Source organism: Mirounga leonina, unplaced genomic scaffold, assembly GCF_011800145.1.
Source record: "Mirounga leonina isolate KUSES-001 unplaced genomic scaffold, KU_Mleo_1.0 Mir_129, whole genome shotgun sequence".
Taxonomy (NCBI): Eukaryota; Metazoa; Chordata; class Mammalia; order Carnivora; family Phocidae; genus Mirounga; species Mirounga leonina.
The window spans coordinates 11,958,469-11,981,755 of NW_023270323.1; the positions used below are offsets into that span (position 1 = coordinate 11,958,469).

Genomic DNA, 23,287 nt, shown 5'->3' on the forward strand with positions numbered 1-23,287 from the left:
AACATGAATTATAAATGCTTAGCTTTTGGATTAGGGTGGTAGAATTCAAGAATGAATTATAGCATGTAGTAGTTGGTTAATAAATACATGTTGAATGAATGAAACGGAAGGATTGGATACTGGGTGATTGGTAGTGCAATAACTCAGTCTTTTGATTAAAGAACCATTGAAAAATTTAATTTCCAGGGAACAGTAAAGAGAATTTCCATTTTCAAGACATGATTAAGCTTTCTGATGGCATAAAGCTAATAAATTTGTGACCTAACATCCGAGAAAGCTACAGAACAGAATGAAAAATAGAGAAATCTAAATTTAACTTTCTTGTAAGCCACTAGAGCATTATTTAATTAAGCTTTCTAATTGTACTTAGTTCACATTATAATTAAAATTTACATTGCTAGCTTTCAAAGGTTCCTCTGGTCACTTAGTGCTTGTGATGTCTCCAGACAACTTTAGTGCTTTTCATATATAACAGATTATAATACAATGCTTTGCATGTAGAAGTTCTCAAAAGCAATTTGCCGAATTACCTGGAAGGATATTTGTTACACATATGAAATTTGCTTCCTCCTAAATAAAGCAGTTTATGAAACTCTTTCCAGGTAATTAAGAGTCATAGCAAATGAAATGACTTGCCCAAGGTCACTCATCTCACTAGTGTCAAAGTCAACAGTGCTCCGAGACCAGTACTCTTTTCATTGTTCCTGTCAAGAAATCTGTGACTTTTCAAGAGGCTCAGAGATTCTTTTTGGTCACTTTGGCCAAAGACTAAATTTGATTACGATATACAGATTTCATGTCCACTTTAATTACAACTCATTAATCTCTCCATTCCTCTTCTTTAGAACTAAAGCATATAATGGTTTCTGTCCACAAATTATTTTATTCTACCAAGAAATATATATAATTGAAGACTCAGAGAAAATCACATAGTTTCTCTGTGATATTTTCTCTTGCATCCATACAAATGAAACATACTTAAGCAAATGACAAAACTTGCTTTGATTACTGTATAAATAGTTAGAACAGAGGTCTTAATCTTGGCTGCACATGAGAATTACCTGGGAAAGTTTTGAATATACTGATGCCTAGATCTCACTCCAGACCAATTAAGTTAAAATCTCTGGGGGTGCAATTCAGGCATCAGCATTTTAAAAGGTCAGAGATGGCTTCAGTGTGCAACCATAGTTGAGAACTCCTGGGTGAGAGCAAATTGATGGAAATGATGAACTCACAGTCAAGCATCTTTACTTAATGTTTGCTTTTTTTTCCAACCACAAGGTGGCAGCATCACAATACAGTGCACGTACTAACCCCTTGATGGAGTGGATTTGGAAATTTGTGTCTGTAATATTAATTAATAGCATTTTGAGGGTTTCTCCAGCTGGAGAAGGCATTATTCACTTTTTTCTTATTCTCTGTTGCTTTGTTGACTAAGAAAACTTTTAAATATATTTATTTCCACAAGTTGGATTAGCAGGAACTATATTATAGACTATAGTTGGTTGCAAAGAACATGGATTTTGTAATCCGATGGATTTGGGTTTAAACACTGCCTCTACCACTTACCTATAGATTGTTTAATCTCTTCATGCTTTAGCTGTATACCTAGAAAAGGAGGGTTGTTATAAGGACTAACTGAAATAATATATAAAAATCAGCTTTGTATGACTGGTACCAGAATGAAGATGTCGGGGAGGCTACAGTGATCATGCTATGATAGACCTGGGTACACAAAGTCCAGGAAAACTCAGGATACAGTACTTTTTTGTGTATGGTTTTTCTTTTCTGCATGAGGGTCTCTTCTTTCTCTGTTCATTTGTCAGCTTACACTGGTAATTATACAATTGTCTAGCTGCCTTCATTTTAAAGAACAAAGAAAGCCAATTTCTTTTTTTACTACACCTTTATAAGTGGAAGGTGCCATTAGCAATGGAAGTAACTTCCTTTATTGTCAAGTTTCTGTAACAAATTAGCCTTTGTTTACTCACAGTTACTGTAATTAACTTCTCAAGCCTCGAAACTGTCTAAGTCAGCAGTGGCTTCCTACGTGCCAGGTCCAAAGAAAACTGTCATCTTATGCATCTTTGCTATTTGAATAGGCTGACGACACTCTCCGCCCTGACATATTTACCCCTTTCCTGCTGTGGTGACACCACTCCTGTTCTCCAGTCTCCATTGTTGTTTGAGTTGTCTTTTCTTCTCTTAGAATTATGAAGCCCAGGAGTTCTCTCCTATAGACCTAATTTCTTTTTACCCTGGGAATCTTATCTTTGACTACAGCCTTCATCTTAATGACCACAAATGACTCTCAAATCTAGGCATTGTCCCATAAAGTTGTCCTGAATTCCAGATTTACAAGTCTAATACCACTGGCATTAAAAATGGTGTCTCAAAATTAACATGTCAAAATTTTGAAATGGTTGTATCTCCTATTGACACAAAACCGCCACCTTCTCTTCCCCCACATCACACCTTTCAATCCATGGCACTACTTTCCACCCAGATGATTAAACCAAGGATCTGGTTCCTGAACTCTTTCCTCAGCCCCCTTATATCCAGACTGCCAAAGCTTATCAGTTCTTTACCAATCCCCCACCCCCAACAAAACACTTCTTAAAGGAGTGATGCCATATCACAAGTCTTCATTTCTTACCTCACACTTACTCTGACATAGCACAGTCTGACTTCAGCACCCAAGTGTTCTTGTTAAGATCACTCTGTTGTGCCGTTCATGCTTGTCTACCTGTCGTCCTTTCTGCCCTGACAGGATACCCCTGAGAGCACTTGTTCTCAGGCCTCGCTTAGGGACCGAACGTAAGGCAACTTAGGAAAGGAGAATTAATCGTATTAGTTATCAGAGACAGATTTTATTAGCCTTTTATCTCCCATTGTGGAGTACTCTCAACTCATCAGACTTTTAAAGGGCATTTACTTCATTCGTAGTATTAGATTGTTTAATTTCTATTCAAGAGCACAGACATAGTTCCTAAAACTTGCCTGAGAGATTTTAAAAAATCAATCAATAGTACATTACACATTGTCATTTGTCTACTTTTAGAAGGTACTGAAATTTTGGGAATTGGAAACGAAGTCATTGGTTACTGCATAGTAAGTTTACAATATAGAAAACCTACGTAATTCTGGAAAATAACAATATTTAGTCAGCTCTTTTGAGAATTGTGCATATTGCTCTTATACTTCTAGTAATTTGGAAGATTGCTGGTAAGACTGTTAAGCAAATATTGAACTCCATTGTGGATAATGAACTGTTCTTGGTGTTACAGGGATATAAAGTTTTAGAAAAAAAAAATAGAACATACTAAACAGTGTCATTAGTCGAAAAATTATTTAAAAGTACGTATCATTTAGTGCAATATAAAATTATTCCTTCTAAATATTTATTTTCCACTCAGGAGGTTAAAATTTTAAGAAGTTCGACTCACCAACAATTTAAAATACATTTGGAAAAGTTATTCTATAATCATAGATTCAAGGAAATATAAAATTTTGCACATTTCTTTAAATGGATTTTCTGATCTGATTTTATACCCAAATCCACCCTTCTTGGTTGAAGCATTACAATGAATTGTGCATCTTTTCACATTCTTCAAGCTGCAAAAGTCAATATGAAAAAACAAAGCACATTTCAATAGGACATAATATCATTTTCTTTGATCCAGCTTCCGAATTGAAAGAAAATGCTATTTAAAGCCTTCAAACGAGGCATTTTCAACAAGACAGCAGAACACAAAGAGAAAAAGTGGAACAAAACCATATTGTATGCTTAATTAGGACAAAAGAAGCAGAAAACAAACACCAACTTGATGATTGTCATATGGTTCAGAACATGACTGATACAGAAACAATGTTAAATCAGGGCTCAAAAATGGATAGAAAAAACTTTGCATGACTTAGATTTCTCATATCTGGTTCTCATCTCTTTTGAGATTCACATGTATAGAGGTCTTGATGTTGTCCCAGATATTTTGACAAAAAGCATTCAGGATATAAGTGTTGACTACTTGAGTGATATTTGCCAGATCTAGCTATGTGTGTAGAGTGACAGAAAATTGGAACAGAAATCAGAGTGGCAGGCTCAAATTTGTTACTAATGAAAATCTTTTTGTAAGTGTTGAATTATTCAACTTAACTTTTCTGCAACCCAGAAGAATTCCTCCATCCCATCTTTTCCCGTAAGAGATCATGCATTTTACTCCTAACTCTGCCACCAATTAACTTTATGATCATGGACAAATCACCTGTGCTGTTTTTATATTCTCATTTGCAATTTGCATAAGGGTGGCACTAGATAATCTCTAAACTCTCTTCCATCACTAAAATTCTATGATGCTGTTGAAGGCAGGATTATTTTGAAGATTAAGGAAAGAATAAATTTGAACATTTTACTAAATTATTACTTAAATATGTGACATAAAATGAAGTCACAAGAGAGCAAGTTGTACTTTGGGGGAATCAATTAGGAATTTGAATAATACTGATTAAAGAGATCTCTTCAGCAAGAACTCATGCCTGGCAGCAAGAACTCAAAAGAATGCCAACAGAATCCATGTTGCTAAATCCCAATTTTATTATGTAGAATTGTACTCTCTTACGTGCTTTCTGGCAAAAGCCATATTTTATAGATAAGTTTTACATTTTTAAAAATGGAGAAAATGGAAGGAAATGCTGACATGATGTCTTAGAGAGGAAAGGGTGTAGAGCTGCGATTGTTGAGACCCCAGTAATAGAATATGTTGCAATTCAGTTATTTGTTTCATCCTCTAATTGCTGTATACCTGTGATCACAGATATGCCATGTCATAACATTGTTATGTGGGATGCTCACATAATTATCCTCCAAACACTTGTGACAGTGAAGGGCCTGAGGACTGTTAGTAACTATAAGGACAACAAGCACAAACTGGAACTATTTTGAGCAAATTGAGACATGCAGTCACCCTATTGGCTTGTGTTTTTATTTCTTGTTTTAGGAAGATGTTTACTTTAAATATTGTTTCATTATCCCTTATTTTTGGTTAATCTCTATTACCATTTCCTCTGAATTATTCTTCAAATTGGGTTTTAATTTAAAAAGTCCATTGTTAATTAGTTATGTGACTTCAAGATATTTTTAAAAGAATTCTTTTGCATCTTAGTTTTTTGATCTAAAGATTATTTAAAAGGGCATATATAAAGAGCCTAGCACGTGGTATCGTCTCAGAAGGGAAAAAAAGTGACTTACTTCCCTTAATTAGATAGAGAACAGTGTTCTTCGTTTATCAAACTTGCAAAGATAGTTGGGAAAGCAGATCTGAGAGCATTATAACTGTGTGTGTGTGTGTGTCTGTGTGTGTGTGACAATTTGTTCTGCAGTTCCTTTTTGTTTTATTAAATACAATATCCATATTGGTATTGAGACATGTCTTTTATATTTTTCCACTTTTTTAGGTGCTATCTGATATTAAAGTCTTCCCTCAAGGATCTATCTGGATCTGTCTGGGTGTGGTGGCAGTTTTGAGGTTTGGAAACCTTTGTGGGGTTCAAAATCATGCTTTGTATCATGCATTTCTGGTGCCTTAAAAGCCAAGATCTTCATTTGTTTCATTTACAAGAAACAGAGAATTACTTCCTCTTTTTGAAACTCTCTGATCACTTGACTTTTATAGCATTGTAATATTTTTATTATCTATGTATTTCTTTAAATGTTCCTTTTTCCCTTTCTTTTCCTCCTTCTCCTTCTCCTTCTCCTCCATCTTAGTGTAATTCTCTTCCTCTAGTCAACCTTTAAACCTTGATGTCTGACAGGGGTCCATTTTGGCCCTTTACTCTTCCTACCGGCATTCACTCTGTGGGTGACCTCATGCACTGTCATGATTTCAACAAACACCTCTTGCTGATAGTCTCAAATCTATACATCTCTAGCCAACATTCCTGTAATCATCAGATCATCTATTTAATTCTCAAATAGGCATCTCTGACCACATAGCGCTTGGCTTACCTCTCTACCAATCTCATTTCCCTTTTTCCATTCTCTATTACTTTAGATGCCTCCATAAATACCATCATTGTCCAGCTGCTCAGCTTAGAAATCTGGGAATCATTCTTCTTTCTCATTTAATCAAAACCAAAATTCTACCAATTTGATTTATTACTATTTATTAATTATTCTTAATCTATAAAATCTATATTTTCTATCCATCTTTACTTTCCCTACCCTAGTCAGACCTTTTAATTTATTTTCTAGATCATGCATTAGCTCCCTAACTCTTCTCTATGCTTTCAGTGTGTCTTTCTTCAATCCAGCCAAAGATTTGTTCATGCCATTCTCTTAAGTTCTTCAGTGGCTTCTCCTCCCCTTCGGGAAGAAGTCTGCTCCATATCATGGTACCCAAGACCATCCTTGATCTAGCCTTTGCCTGACCCATCTTCTTCTCTAGGCACAGCTTTTATCTCTTGTCACTTCTGACTACATATGTTATATGTTACTATCACAGAATTGCTTCCAGTTCTCTTTGCATGTGTGTGCACCCATACAAGGAAATGCGCATCCACCACCACCACCACTGCTATGCTGTTTTCTAGGTTCTGTGCCCTTGGCCTGGAGTCATCTTTTTCTTCTTCTCCTTTCTTTTTGACAACATCTCACACATCTTTTGCTCATGGAACTAGTACAGATGTCATCTACTCCAAGAAGCAAAAGGTTTTGCTAGCATTTTGTTAGGATTTCTTCACTCTATCCCATATACATATGCATACTTTTATCATATTGTGTATTAATTTTCTGTTTTATATCAGTCTTACCCCACTAAATTGTGAGCCCCTTGAGGTCTGCAGCCATATTGTTCAGTTTTGAGGTTTCAATTTCTAATGTAGTCTGGTACATATTAGATGCCCAAGACCTTTACTGAATGAATGAATGAATTTAATAAATGAATACATTGATTCTAATATTTACTAACTCATAGTAATTATGTATTTGTTCATGTGTTACCTCATTTAATTAAAATGATTTATGCATATATATATAATAACATCAATATAAAACACATTTAATCCAAATTAAGTTATTGTTTATGTAATCCATTTGAATTCATGGCTCAATATCTTTAAGAATTTCAAGCAAAGAAGCAGAGTCCAAAATCTTCAAAAATAACTGAAAGAGAATCTTCAGTCTCTTGGGGAATATTCAAAAACATGCAAGTCACAAGCCCTAATGACTTTCCATATATTATCCTTAATTTCATTTCATCCTTAATTTTCTCACATCTCAAATTGTTCAAATCTACTAAATTCTCCTAAAATATTATCTGGAGCACTTTTCTTTATCCCTGCTCCTCATTTCTTTTTTATTTAGATTTGTACTTGGGCAAAGAGAATCTTTCCTGTTTAATAAGGGGAGGGGGAGGGAACAACTGAGCAATAGAAAACCAGCTTCTCTTTAGAAGATGGAGGCAGGGAGTGTTATGGACAATTGCCCAAGGACATATATATATGTTTGTTTGGATATGACATTACTTTCTTGAGATTATTGGTCAATTCCTCTTTTATATTATCATGTGGAAGACATCTTTATCTGAATGTACCCTTCCACTGCAGGTGATTACCTCGCCTCTTTAAAACAAAACACAACAAAACAAAACACTATTCTGAACATGTAGCCCTTTCAGCCATACCTATAATGCAAGTATATTTTACAGCCCTATTGGTTTGTTGAATGGAAAAATCTTGGGCTCAGTACTTTTTCTCTCTTTGTAGTTTGTTCGTGGTTAGAGTCTATGTACTTCATGCTTTATACATTACCAACAGTTGTATGATGAAGATCCAAGGAAAGCCTCTCTCAAAATAGTTTTGTTGCAAAGAGAAAATAGCATTTATGCACTTTGGCAGGAACTGTACTCTTGAACCATGTTCAGTTTTGAAACTTGACTGGAAAAATCCATTGCATGGAGAAGCCACCACACACGATCCTGAGCTGAGTCTATTGTTAGAAGAAGAAAGAGGCACCAACAGGGCATAGAGCTCTGAGGACCTCTGAGAGCTTGTGCATACTGTGTCTGACAGGGGACCTCCCCTCAGCAATACATACATTCAAGAAGAGGCAAAGCAGGAAACCTGCCCTTGGCCAAGTGTCTTTACATAACCAGAATTTGACCTTGTGTTAGCTTATTTACATGACAGTTTCACAAATTAAAAACAAAAAACAAAACAAAAAAAACCACTTTATTTTACTCACTACATCATAATATTCCTATAATTTCGGAATCCTTTATAGTTTTGGGTAGAGTGTTCTGCCTTAGGTCCTGAAGGCAGTGCCTAATCACCCAGTCCCCTCACCTTTAAGTAGTCAGTGTTTCTGTGTTCTCACTGGTGTCATGGGATAGGGTGGGGTCTCATTTTGCTTAGTTATTTTGGTAAAGACTACTCAGCCAGCCACGTTTGAATCACAGTAGCTGGTTTAAAGCCTTTTGCCTCAGTAGCAACTGACAGGTGTTAAAGGAATGTTTGGCCGCATCACTAGTTATTTCTCAATAATTCAGTATTGTGTTAAGTTGCCCCACCCCAACTGGGAAATTTTTTCTGTTTTCATACCCAGTTACTTCTGTAGTATGTGAGGCTGCCCCAGCATATCAGGGCTGGAATGAATATTTATGTTTGTCATGATTCAGGCTACAGGAGGCTCTAAGTGCAGTAAAGAAGGGCCACTATAGTAGTAAGGTGCCTTATGGGCCAACAGTCTCCAACAGAGGGCAAGAGCTGTTTCTGAAAGTCTTATCCAAAGCCTTCCTATGACAGCCATTTTTGAGGGACGCCTGTCCTCATAGTCCTGAGTCACTTTATTGAGTAACTCTTTTAGTTTCTTACAACAATTTTTGCTTTTAGAGTGTAAGGCAGGATGAATTCTAGGGCGCCTTGTCTCATGGCACCAGAAATTGGTAGCTCTTCTTTCATTCAATCCATTGCCAGCCAGTGGAGCTCCTTAGCCCCTTCTCTATCTACCCATGGTGATATATTTTCCAAGAGATTTATTTTTCTTTCCATGTCACTTGGCCTAAAGTAGAGCCACCCTAGGTTATCATGATAGATCTCCCCTATCAGGAGATCTTACTCCTTTTCATCAGGAAGAAGAGGTCAGGGAATCTATCTGAGACCCTCCTTCCTGGAAGGCACCTGGATTTGTGAAAAATTTCTCCTTTTCCATCTCTGAAATCTTTATAGCAAGAGGAATGCTGACTCCATAAGTCAGACTGAAGGCCCTGTCATATCATGTCTCCCAAGTGGCCCTCAGGGGTTTATGGTGACCCACCTCTATAGACAACTGGCAGAGTCTTTGACCTGAGGGGGGAAAGTATCATTTAAATACAAGGCACACAGCTATATATAAAGGTATTTTATGATGCTTCACAAAAAAACAAAAGGTAGATTTGATCTAAATCTGTCTTTATGCTAAGAACTAGTACTATGGTCTATTGAGAGGTATTAAAGACTCTTCTTCAGGAGGGTCCAAAAATGGAACAAAATCTTATCAGTGGGGGATAGTTTTGGTAGGGTTCTGTTATAGGGAAAGTGAATGGGAGAAACAGCTTCTGGGTCTTTGTAATCAAATATCTTGTTTGCTTTTTAAAGACTAGCTGTTAGTTGCTTAGACTTGGTTCTGAATCAGGTTTGGGAAGTGAGCTCTCAGTTTGGATTCTGCTGCCTTATCTGGTCAGCAGTAAATATCAGCATATAAATGAATCCTTCATAAGTCTGTGGGGAAATTTTAACTTCTGCACCACCGCAATTACCCATAATTTATATGAGGTTCTGATCATCACCCAAATCAACGAATAGCAAGGTACTCCCACATGCTGTAAGAATTTAGTTATATTTGAGTTATTACACAAAGTTTATCATTTGTTTTTATTCTGCAGCCTCCACCTCAGATTTATGACAAACAGTTGGACGAAAGAGAACACACCATTGAAGAATGGAAAGGTGACTCTACCACTTAAATGTACATTTTGCTTTATTGAAACTCAGAAATTATCTTTGAGGCGTCTCCCTTTAAAACAACTTAGTAACAGATGATTTTATAATCATTTTCCTCACACCATTTTCAAAGCTCTCAAACTTTATATTTTCATACTAATAACAATACTGCACTTACTCAAGAATGTAAGGAATTAATTACTAACACTTTTTAAAATAGTACCGATTGTCAAAATATTTGTCGTGGTGAAGGGGAAGCTTCAATTCAAAATTTCAGAATGACACATTCCATGTTTGTACATAAAATTATCGCATAAAACCAACAAAATTATGTCTAAGATGGCCTTAGATATTAAAAAATAAAAGATAGGTAATATATGAATTCATTCACTTCACTTATAGGGCTTGAAAGTTTAAATAGAAAATATATGTATCTAAATGGCTTATTTATCCTTCAAAATAAGAAAATAATGAATAAATACATTAGTTCATTTTTTCCACCAGAACTCTTCCAAGCACATAATACATGGTCAAGATTATACTCAGGGTGAAATAAACCAGAAACTATGAAGAATTATTAAACTAATATAAATAACTACAGAGTAGAATAAATATGAAAAATTAAATGCAGATCATAACAAACCATTAGGTTAAAATGAAGAAGAACATAAATGGAAGCTCTGAAGGGAAGAAATATTTTAGCTACTTTGAAGGAATTAATCACTATAAGTTGGGGGAGCAGGAAAATACCAGTATAGGGACATATGGGGAAAACAAAGGGTAGGAATGAGCAAGAAGTGTTATAAAAATAGCAAAGAGATTTCTCTAGTCAAGGGATCCTGTTGGAGAAGAGTGGACCAAGTAAACAAAGATGCTAAATGATAGACAGAAGACTTGATTTGATCTAATAAGGACCAGAAGTTACTCTTAAGAGTTTGTGTGTAGGTAGGTATTAGGATATAAATATCATTTGAGGATGAACATGGACTAAATTGGAAACTGGAAAGAGATATACTTGTAAAGACAATGATTATATAAATTGCAACCTGTCACAAAGCAAGAATAAGTAGCACTGATTTTTAGTTAAAAGGGGAAAATTAAAAGAAAGAATATATACATGTTTAACTCTAGCAAAGAAAAAGCCAGAAATGGATGCCAGTTTGGGAATAAATATAATAATTGTTATAATGTTGGGTTTTAGGCAAGTTTAGTTTTACAAATCCAAGATTTGAGTCTAGCAAAAAATGAAGAAAGCGTTGGAAAATTGTTGGGAAGTAATAGTTTATAGTCAGGAGGGTGTGTGCCTCTCTTAGGGAGTGAATATAGAAGAAATCTGGATGCTCAAAACTGAGCCCTTAAAGTTCTTCAAGAGATAAAGTTAGATGGCACCAGAAATCCCCCAAAGAATTCCGAACCAAGTAAAATGTGTATTCTTCACACATTTGTTTTGTCAAATGCTTTATTGAGCACTTACTTTTGCCAGGTTCAGTGCTGTTGCGAGAAAATGTAGAAATAGAGGAGTAAAGGAATCCCAATTGATTTGTAGTTTACTCAATTCCATCAAAATGTTACTATTTGTCATTAACTAGTAAGTTTTCTCTGCATATTAAGGAGAAATTTGTTTTTTATGACACTGATATTTGTTTCTTACAGAACTTATCTACAAAGAAGTAATGAATTCTGAAGAAAAGACTAAAAACGGTGTTGTAAAAGGACAACCTTCTCCTTCAGGTACTCACTCTCAGTGAATAACTAATAAACCACTATTTGTGTATTTTTTTTTTTTTTGGCCTTGAGGAGGGATTGCAGCCAGTAACATTGCTAATAGAGCACATGAACTAATATCACATGATTATTTCTCTCTAGTGATTTTCATTCTATTCCTTTTGATATTTAGTGTGGTATTCATTCTGATTATTCTGATTATGAGGACCAGCACAAGAGTTCTTTCAGAGTTATTTTAAAATAATAGTGAATCTTTAAGAAATGTTAACAAGGGCTGGTTAAAGGGTAACTGCTTCTCATCAAAACACAGCCATTATGCTCTCTGACCACCACGTCAATGTAGAGGTCAGGAATCCCTCCAGCCAAAACCTCTTTACTCAGTCACTCCAGTGTTGGAACTCTTCCCAAGGTTGGTGTGACAGTAGTTAAAGCATCTGCTAAGATGGGTTCTGATTAAAGTCAGCATGGAAAATCTCTCATTTTGCCATCTACAGAATCAAACACATATGTGTACATATACTGTACATATTTTGCTGATCCTAGTAATGTGCTTTAGGATTACTTAAGATAATTTACTTACACTCAGTGCTAATATATTTTTCCTAAGACCTATGTTCTGAATGTAAAGAAAATATATAAAGAGTTTTAGAAAATGTGATGGCTTATCTCTAGCTTTAAACTACACTCAACTCACGCTAGCAAGAATGTAGGCTGCAAATGATTAGTTGTTTAGAGGAAAATGAATTGGTGCCCTACCTTTGATAAACAGTTTTTTCCTCATGCACTTTAAATTGTTTCAGGAAGGGCACCTGGGTGGCTCAGTCGGTTAAGCATCTGCCCTTGGCTTGGGTCATGATCTCAGGGTCCTGAGATCAAGCCCCATATTGGGTTCCCTGCTCAGTGGAGAGCCTGCTTCTCCCTCCCTCTGCCACTCCCCCTGCTTATGCTTGCTCTCCCCCTGCCCTCTGTGTCAAATAAATGAATAAAATATTTAAGGAAGGAAGGAAGGAATGAAGGAAGGAAGAAAGGAAGGAAGGAAGGAAGGAAGGAAAGAAAGAAGAAATTGTAAACAAAAAATAAAAAATAAAAAAATTGTTTCAGGAAAAAAGATGTAGGATGAATTAATCAATTCTCCATACTGATACTACTTTTTGAACAACTGGTTTGCACTCAAATCACTATGATGCCCAAACAGATACAATTCAGTTATAACATGTTTTTTCTCATTCTAGTGATGTCCAATTCTATCCCAAGTCTTTCCTTTCCTCAAAGGAAGACTCTGCTCATTCATTTTGGCATCCAGATTGATACAGGTCTGTAGAAGTGGTCCCGAACTTACCTGCATGTTCTGTCTGCTGCTGATTAAGGAACCCAAAGACCAAATCTAACAGCCTCAAGATGCCACCTGCTAAGGCAGAAAGACTCCTTGTTTTAAGAATTTCCATAATGGCCAGAGCAGGTTTTTCTGTAATCATTAAGAAGTCAAAATACCAGGATCCAATAAAGGTGACCTAGGAGCTCAGGGTAGGACTAGACCAAATTTTTTTCAGGGCCTCTTCTATTCATCTTTAATTCAAGGTATCATTTATTCATCTTCTTTCCTTTTTTCAAAGATCTTGAGATCATGCCATCCACTTCAGGACATCCCATCTGCTTGTTTCCTCTTCCATTTTCCCCTCATCCCTAACCAAGTCTCCACAACAGTTCATCTGTGATGACATAAAATCCACAATTTTCTTTTCAATACTTTCACAACACTTCCACAAAAATCTTATTCTCATGATGCATTTTATGCCAACTGTACAGTTCAGAGAAGGCAAAAAGGGACTGAGGATGATACAGGTGAGATGAATTAATCATTAAAGGGATGGGATGAGTGGTCTGCCATACAAAGAAATGTTTAAATATTTGGTAAGGGAATGCAGTTTGTATATAATCAAGGCATAATTCTTTAATCACTAAAACCATAATTCGTATGCAAGAAGAAGATGAGTACGTGTAGAAGTTACTTTTATCTCATTAATGAGAGAAATGCTAAATGGCAAAGGTAGTTCAATGAAGATATGAGAAATTAGGATTTATGGAGTCTGTGGGAAAAAAGAATACTGAAATAAGATCACCAAATTAAACCAAAACTTGCAAATGTCCTATCTTTGTGGTCATTTTTCTACCAGGCAGAAAAAAATGATACTTTATTAGTTTTATACAAGTTTACAGTGTTGTAAAATATCTAGCTCCTAATCAATTATGAATATTAAGTCAAACAAAGTTATGTTCCACAAAACAGTCAGATGACCCTTACGTGGGCTTTTTACAAAAGGCTCAGGTGTCATATTAAAAGGTTGCATAGTCATTTTTTTTGCCCTAATCCCACGTGCTGGCTAATATTCTGAATAGTATCTAAAGTTACTCACATATACAACTGTGTGCTCTGAATAGACAGACCAAAGTCTTGACCAAGTAAACCCTTTAAGTTTGTAAGAAATACATTTAAGGCGAATAAAACCAAAGACTAGTTTATATAACAGTTTGCTATTTCTGGAGGGGATGGAAAATAAAGCCATTCCACTAAATTATTTAATGATAAATATAACCTAGTCTTAGAGAATTAGAATACTGGGCCAGGGTATAGGAAATTGCTGCCAATTCAGATTCAATTTATTTAAAATCAAACACATCACTGTTTAGATTCAACCCCTCCCCAGGAGTAAATTTTTCTCTCAATTTTCCCATTTCTACTAATGGCAGCTCTATTTTCTCAAGCCTCCCGTTCTGAAACCCCTGACTGACCTTTTACTCCATACTTACATTATCATTGACAGTCACTTTCTACATCCTAAAAAATCTGCTTGCTTGATGTCTTACATCTAATTTCTACCAACCCTTCTCATTAACACCACTGTGATTAAAGTTTTCCTGAAGTAATCTTCGTGACTTTAGTCCCTACCTAAATTGATCTTTCAAGACTATAGGTTTAGAAAAGCCACTGATAAGCGCTCTCCAGTGGCTTTGCCTCACGTACAGTTTAAGCCTACTAACCTTTTCCTGACATTGATGGCTCTGGTTTTTCCACCTTTCACATTATACCTATTGTAGGGTCCTATGTTACCACTATTTTACTTGATTGGACCCCCGCCTTTTAGAATGCTGCCTGTTCTAAATTGTTCTCTTATTAAATAATACCATTTCCCCAAATATTTTTCTTATCTGTCCTAGAAGACTTTTCATATCTTCTCAAAGAATAAGATATTTCCTTCTTATGGGTCCTTCTAATCCCTATATTTAATTTATTTTTTTAATCTTTTTTTTATTATGTTATGTTAATCACCATACATTACATAATTAGTTTTTGATGTAGTGTTCCATGATTCATTGTTTGCATATATCACCCAGTGCTCCATGCAGAACGTGCCCTCTTTAATACCCATCACCAGGCTAACCCATCCCCCCAACCCCTCCCCTCTAGAACCCTCAGTTTGTTTCTCAGAGTCCATATATTTTACATAGTGTTTTATAACATCTTATTGATTGTAAATTCAATACAGAAGAAAGACTGTATGTATCCATCCTTGTGTACCATGCAGTGCCTAAGTGTTGTGCCTTGCATACAATAGTAGCTTGATAATTAATTTGAAAATTGCTGCTCAGGTCCTCCCTTATCATGTTCCTTGGTGCTATTCCAAAGATGGAATTCAAGACAGGATCATAGTTTTAATACAGTATGCCATTCAGTATGTTCTTATGCCAGGAAATATTTATTCACCCTATTAATTGCCATAAAGAGGCATGAGCCAAGTATCGAGTATATGCATTGCTGTTTTTGGTTTGGCATTTGCTCATGCTTCAGATAAAGGTTTGCTTTCAGATGGTTATTTGGTTATTTATTTATTCTGGAAAATGCATATTCCTAAATTTTTCGTGGGCTTCTTTATTGTGTTAATGATTACCATACCACTGAATATATGCCACGGAGGCCCTACATACATGTGAGAAGGCCGAACCATTTTTTTAACCATTTTAACTACCTGAAACAGTCATGAATTATCTACCTTGTCCACATGTCCTAAGCTATAGTCGACTGGCTTAACCGATTTATAGTTAAAATGATGTGGATTCAATCTTCCACTACATGATTTTAAAGGAGAATATTCATGGCTTAATTTTGAGAAATCATATGTATACTATATATTACATGATATAATTATGTATGATGTGTTTGTATGCATCATGTAGAAGCATAAGACAGCCCTGTGCCGGGGCTGACTACTAGCTCATGAGAGCCACTTGTCTATATCTCTCCCAACTATGAGTTTACTGACCTTGTGTTAGTAGCTTGGAATCCACCAGGCAGGATTTAAGATGTGGAAATTAGCTGACTCTACAAATCAGGGAAATTTTTTCTCCCTGGAAAGCCAATTGTTGAATTTTTATGAGCATACCACTGTGTGTGTGTGTGCGTGTGCATGTGATATGTATATATGCCCTAGACTGTGCTGGAAAAAAGGTAATTACTAAGAGAACTTGACAAGTCAGCTTTTTGCATTCTCCATTGTATTCACCTTTTTTCATTACTGTTTGCATATCATATTTTATTTTATAAAGTGCTAGGATGAAGTAATATTACAACATAAACTCCCTTACTATTAAGTCATGGCAGTGCTGGGAACCTGACAGCAAGAGAATAAGTTAATGCAGTTTCTTAGTGACAAAATTATTCTAATACTCAAACTCATGTTTTATTGATACCTTTAAAATATAAATAGGAAGTTAAATGTGTATTTGCAGAACAATATATAGGCTTGAAATTTATCAATAGAATTGTTTTATATCAATAAGAAATAAATCTAAACTTCAGATATGTTTCTAAATAAATAATTGTACTCCCTTCTGCTATCTGATTTCACTTGCATAGTGATTTATTTTCAAGAATAGCATGGCTGCTTGCTTTCTGAATTGATTTGTAAAGACTGCTAAGCGAAAAGCTGTCCAAGTGTAGAAATTAATTTTCTTCTAAAGCATTTGTTATAAAATATTAGAGCTAGAACAAATACAGGAGTTCATCTAATCCAAAATTTCTCAGTCTGTTCACCACCCCCATTCCACCCAAGAAGTAAGCCTCCCATAAGTAACAATGACTCACCAAAATAAAGATGCTTAGCATCAGGATATTTTTCTCTAAATGACAGATAAAATTTCCCAGGTGAGTTTAATATACAACACCCCCCACTACTACTACCACTCACCATAGTCCACACACTTATGGCAGTGTGTCATTCCAAATGAGAGTCACTGATCTAGTCCATTAGTTACTATTTTTTATTTAAAAATCTCAGCCCCAAACAAGTTGAGACTCAAGATGATGCATAAAAAGAAGGGACTATATCTCAGTGATTTTTTTATTCTAGTGTTTCTTCTAATTCTCTGTGTCCACTTTTTTTTAAAAATATTTTATTTATTTATTTGAGAGAGAGAATGAGATAGAGAGAGCATGAGGGGGGAGGGTCAGAGGGAGAAGCAGACTCCCTGCTGACAGCAGGGAGCCCGATGCGGGACTCGATCCCGGGACTCCAGGATCATGACCTGAGCCGAAGGCAGTCGCTTAACCAACTGAGCCACCCAGGCGCCCCTGTGTCCACTTTTTGTATGAGGATGGGTCAGGAAAATAATTTCCTTGTAAAAAGCAGAACATTTTGGGATGCCTGGGTGGCTCAGTTGGTTAAGCATCTGCCTTCGGCTCAGGTGCTGATTCTGGGTACTGGGATCAAGTCCATAATCAGGCTTCTTTCTCAGCGGGGAGCCTGCTTCTCCCTCTGCCTGCCACTCCCCCTGCTTGTACTCTTTCCTTCTCTCTCTCTCTGGCAAATAAATAAAATCTTTTTTAAAAAAGCAGAACATTTTCTCTGAAATAATGAATATCTTTTGGCTACATATGTATAGTTTTAGAAATTTTCATTAGCATAACTTCTTTTCATGAAGCCTATTTTTTCTTTTTTGTCACATAGAGTTGAAAGTAGCTACTCTTCCTCATTTGCAACCCTATTACTATTTTCAGTTACTTTTAATAGCATTTTTAGCGACAAAAATGTTAATGCTTTATTGATGGCAAACTTTAAAAAATGCATTTCTCTACTGGTTTCTCTGAAAAAAATATAGAAGAAAGGGAAATTTATCACACTGCCAGGGTATCCTGGGTAGGTGGACATTATAATCAAATTCAAGTCAGTTCAATTCCATTTAAGGGATTTTTCACAAACTGTTTGGCAGTAAATTAACAATTTGAAGCCAAGGCCCATGTCTTGACTCTTCTATTTGTGTTTGGTTTTATGGTTTACAAAGTTTATTTATTACCCACAAAAAAAGAGACCTGAAAGGATCATCCAATAAAGCCAGAAGTGGCTACAGTCAAGAGGGTATTTATTATAGTGCAATAGAAGAAGTCATACAGAAGCAAAGAATTTTGTTTAATAGTGAGGGACTGGTTGATGTTTAACAACCATCTTTTTTTTTAAAGGACTGATTAATGGCATTTACTAATTTCTGTGGTGTAATTATTCTTGCTGTGACCAATTTCAATTTCTTACTGTGACCACTGCTGTGGACATCAGTGAAGGCAGAGTTGGAAAGAGATGCTGATGCTAATACTTGGCTCTCAGAAGCCACTGAATTCAGCTCTAGCACACTGCTAGACAGTAAACGTGATTGTTCCATCACAGCACTATTCAGAGAGGACCCACTCTCATACAACATGCAGATGTAATGGGAATTTATAAGCGAAACAATAGAAGAAAGGACCTCTCTTAATGAATTTGTGCTATAAAAATTAGGAACAATAGTCTTTGAAACCATAGAAATACAGTTGATAAAGATTCTGAACTTTGAATAACTGAATACTAACTATAATTTGCATTCAGCATTGATACAATAAAGGGCAGGGCCATTCATTATAGAAGATAGCCAGCTGATGAACAAAGGGAGAAGAAAGACATCTATAACAAAATGATTTCCCTTAGCCAAAAATAGGTTAACACTTTCACTAGTTTCATAGAAGGGAGAAATTTGCTTTCCCTCACAAAACCTATCTGGAGGAGTACAAACAAAAGAGACTCCATGCTTTGTTAAATTGGGTACTTATCCTGTGCTGAACAGTAGAGATTGAGAAAGATAGGAGAAATGAAGAAGTATGATGAAAGAAGTAAAAAGAAGCAAGGGAAACAAACATGAGATAATCATGTAGCAAAACTATGTGTAATAGTGAGAGGATTTATATGGAATAACACCTAGAATGTTTCACAAATATGTTGACAATATGCCGCTTATTAAAATAGGTGCAGTGGGAGTGGGTGTATTTTATAAGGATAATCTGCAGTATGATCCCTTCTATATGAAGAGTTTATTAAACACTACTTTCAGTTTTGCTGCCTTCATTCAGTATAATTTATAGATGTATATTTGTTTTTCTGGGGAAATTTCCTCAATGTTCTTTGTGTCATTTCTTTGGCTGCCATTTTGTAGGTTTCTGTTTATTTGTAAAAATCAAATTGCATTCTTTTCTTTTTTTTTTTTTAAGATTTTATTTATTTATTTGAGAGAGAGAATGAGATAGAGAGAGAGCATGAGAGGGGGAAGGGTCAGAGGGAGAAGCAGACTCCCTGCTGAGCAGGGAGCCCGATGCGGGACTCGATCCCGGGACTCCAGGACCATGACCTGAGCCGAAGGCAGTCGCCCAACCAACTGAGCCACCCAGGCGCCCTCAAATTGCATTCTTAAAAGGGAGCCTTATCTCAGCTAGGTTCTATCTCACCCTTATTTGAGTCAATACTCAACTTTTAACTGTGACAATCAGAACATGTCTACATAACCAGCTTCAGCCAGAAAAAGAGAAAAACCCTAGCTCAAGAGAAGACCCGGACTATTATGTAGAGATACTTTTAAATACTTATGTATTTATTAAGATTTGTATTATGCCAAACTTTATTTTAAAACTTTCAAACTGGTTGTTTTGTCACAATTTAAATAAACCATGCTAATAAAAATCTTCCTTGTTAACGTGGGCAGTTGGATTAATTATAACACTCATCAGATGTATATGTCATCATTTGACCCATTTGGTCTCTGATCCATTGACACTGAGATTTCCTATTTATTCAATCAGTTGTATTTCTGCTAAATCACTAGCAATGAACAAAAAACAATTCCATTTACAATAACATCAAAAAGAATAAAATACAAACAAATTTAACAAAAGAAGTGCAAACTTTCTACTCTGAAAACCACAAAACATTGTTGAAAGAAATTAAAGACCTAGATAATGAAAAAACATTCCATTCATTCACTGATTAGATTTAATATTGTTATGATGACAATACTCTCCAAATTGATCTACAGATTAAACACAATACCAAGCACAGTCACAGCTGCCTTTTTCTTTGCGGAGATCGACAGTCTGTTCTTAAAATTCTCATGGAAATACAGGGGATACAGAATAGCCAAAACAATCTTGAAAAAAAACCCCACAAAGTTGGAGGATTCACACTTCCTGATTTCAAAATTTACCACAAAGCTGCAATGCTCACAACAGTGTGGTATTCACTTGCACATATAGATCAGTGAAATAAAATTGAGAGTCCCGAAATAAACCCTTATGTTTATGGTCTATTGATTTGTAGCAAGGATTTCAAGACAACTCCTTGGGCAAAGAATTGTCTTTTCAGTGAACGGTGCTAGGACAGTTAGATATCCACATGCAAAAGAATGAAGGTGGACTCCTACCTCATATAGTACATAAGAATGGATTCAAAATGGATTATAGACTTAAGTGTAAAAGCTAAAATTTTAAAACACTTATAGGAAAAGGTAGGAGTAAATTTTCATAATCTTGGCTTAGGAAATGGTTTCTTAGATATGACACTAAAATCACAGTGGCAAAGGGAAAAAATGGGTAAATTCAACTTCAACAAGATTAAAAATACATGCGCTTCAAAAGACAACATCAAGAAAGTGAAAAGACAATCCCTAGGATAGGAGGAAAACATTCGCAAATCTTATATAGTAAGAGACTTTTATCTTGAATACATAAAGAACTCTTACTATTCAATAATAAAAAGAAAATAACACAATTAAAAATGGACACAGGATCTGGATTGACATTTTCCAAAGAAGATATGGCCAACAAGCACATGAAAATGGGCAACAAGCACATGAAAATACACCCAACACCATTAGCCATTAGGCAAATACAAATCAAACCACAATGAAATAGCATTTGACATACACTAGGATGGCTACAATAAAAAAGATAATGAGGAGAACTGGAGAGGATAAGAGAAAATTGGAGCTCTCATACAGTGCTGGTAGGAATGTAAACTGGTGTAGCCACTTTGAAAAACAGTTTATTAATTCCTCAAATGTTAAATATAGAACTACTCTATGATCTGTCAACTCCACTCTTTAGGTATTTACCCAAGTGAAATAAAAACTTGTACATGAAAGTTCAAAACAACATTATTCATAATAGCCAAAAGTAGGAACAGCCTAAATGTCTATCAAATGCCCATCAACTAATAAATAGGTAAACAAAAGTGATATACCTATCTAATGGAATATTATTCAGTAGTAAAAAGGAATAAAGTATTGCTACAGGCTACAGTATGAATGAACCTTGAAAACATTATGCTATGTGAAAGAAGCCAGTCACAAAAGATCATGTATGATTCCATTTATATAATATGTCCAGAAGAGGCAGCTTCATAGAACAGAAAGTGGGTTAGTCATTGCCTGTGGCTGATGAGTAAGTAAAAAATAGAATACTGTTGGGGTGATGAAAATATCACAAAATTGATTGTGATGATAGTTGCACAACTTTGTGAATATCCTAAAAGCGATTGAATTATACAAATTAAATTTGTGAATTACATCTCAATAAAGCTGTTACAAAAAGCTATATAGGCAATATATCATATTTTAAGTCTAAATCTGAATGATGGTATCATAGTTTTAAAGTCATGCAGAAAAAGGGATATGTCATCCAGCAGATGAAGGGATATATGAACAAAGCCATCTCACTCTGTTAGCCCACAATTGTTTGAGTCTTTATTAGAGTTCTGTGTCTAGTTTTAATCTCCACCCTTTAATAAGGATGTGGAAAATTGAAGATTCTGAGCAGTCAATCATAGTGATGCTAAATTATTATTGACCAAAGTTTATGAAAACACATAAGGATGTTGGTATTGGTATAATTTAATCCAAATTGTGGTGGGGAGGACAGAGCTGCCAGGCACTTGGGCTATGTAAGGAAGTCAAAGGTTTGTCTGCTAGTATATGAAGTTTACTAGTATATGTCAGGAGAAGAAATGAGCTAGCTCTGCACACATACATTGTACATACATACAATTAAGTAAAGTTGGAATAAATTGAAGCCAGGGAACTTTACATTACACATTATTCTGATAATGAGACTATTTACAGGAAGATGATAACAAAAAGCTTTAAAAGTCTGGAGACAGGGGTGCCCGGGTGGCTCAGTTGTTAAGCATCTGCCTTCGGCTTGGGTCATGATCCCGGGGTCCTGGGATGGAGCCCCGCGTCGGGCTCCCTGCTCTGCGGGAAGCCTGCTTCTCCCTCTCCCACTCCCCCTGCTTGTGTTCCCTCTCTTGCTGTGTCTCTCTCTGTCAAATAAATAAACAAATAAAATCTTTAAAAAAAAAGTCTAGAGACATTTAAGATTAGGAGATATTCATACTTTTAAGTGTTTAAAGGACATGAAAAATGCATAAGCTTTTTTTGTATATAAAAATAACAGCATACAAAAGCATATATATTAAATGATCACAATTAGAAAAACTCCATAGCAAAAACACTAGCGAGAAATATACCCAAAGTTTAACAGTTATTATTTATTTGAGGATCAGTGCCTATTATCTTTTCTCGGTATTCTTTCACATTCCCCATAATTCACATAAATATGTTTATAATCAACAAATAAAATTTTAAAATACTTATGAAATACATATGGTCTTTCTTAGCTTATGTGTATGGGTCCTCTCCACATATTGTCACATTTTAATCACGTTTTTTCCATAGAGAAGAGATGTCTACCCCGCGAGGGAAGAGATTATTTTAACCTTTCCACTTCATAGATCTTTAATTTTTTTCTTTAAATTTGAGTAGAGTTGACACACAATGTTACATTAGTTTCAGATGTACAAGAGTCCACTTCTCTGTACTTTATACTGTGTTCACCACAGTGTTGTTGCCCTTATATCACCTTACATTATTACAGTATTATTGAGTATATTCCCTATGCTGTGCCTTTTATTCTTGTGACTTACTCATTTCATAACTAGAAGCCTGTATCTCCCACTCTCCTTTACTCATTTTGCTCATCCTCCCACCCTTCTGCCCTCTGGCAAGCATCAGTTTGTTCTCTGTGTTTATAGGTCTGATTTTGCTTTTTGTTTGTTTGTTTATGTTCTTTTTTTTTTTTTAGATTCCACATATGAGTGAAATCATATGGTATTTTTCTTTCTCAGTCTGCCTTATTTCACTTAGCATAATACCCTCTAGGGGTGCCTGGGTGGCTCAGTCATTAAGT

General features: G+C 35.6%; 1 protein-coding gene across 1 annotated transcript in view; it reads left to right on the forward strand.

The window, feature by feature from the left end:
* LOC118010369 (mitogen-activated protein kinase 10-like) overlaps positions 1–23,287 on the forward strand; it is a 46,672-nt gene that overhangs the window by 20,144 nt on the left and 3,241 nt on the right. Inside the window, exons 2-3 of the mRNA XM_035004594.1 lie at positions 9,915–9,978; positions 11,626–11,703. Of these exons, the coding sequence (XP_034860485.1) occupies positions 9,915–9,978; positions 11,626–11,703 (142 nt within the window). The remainder of the gene's footprint in view (positions 1–9,914; positions 9,979–11,625; positions 11,704–23,287) is intronic.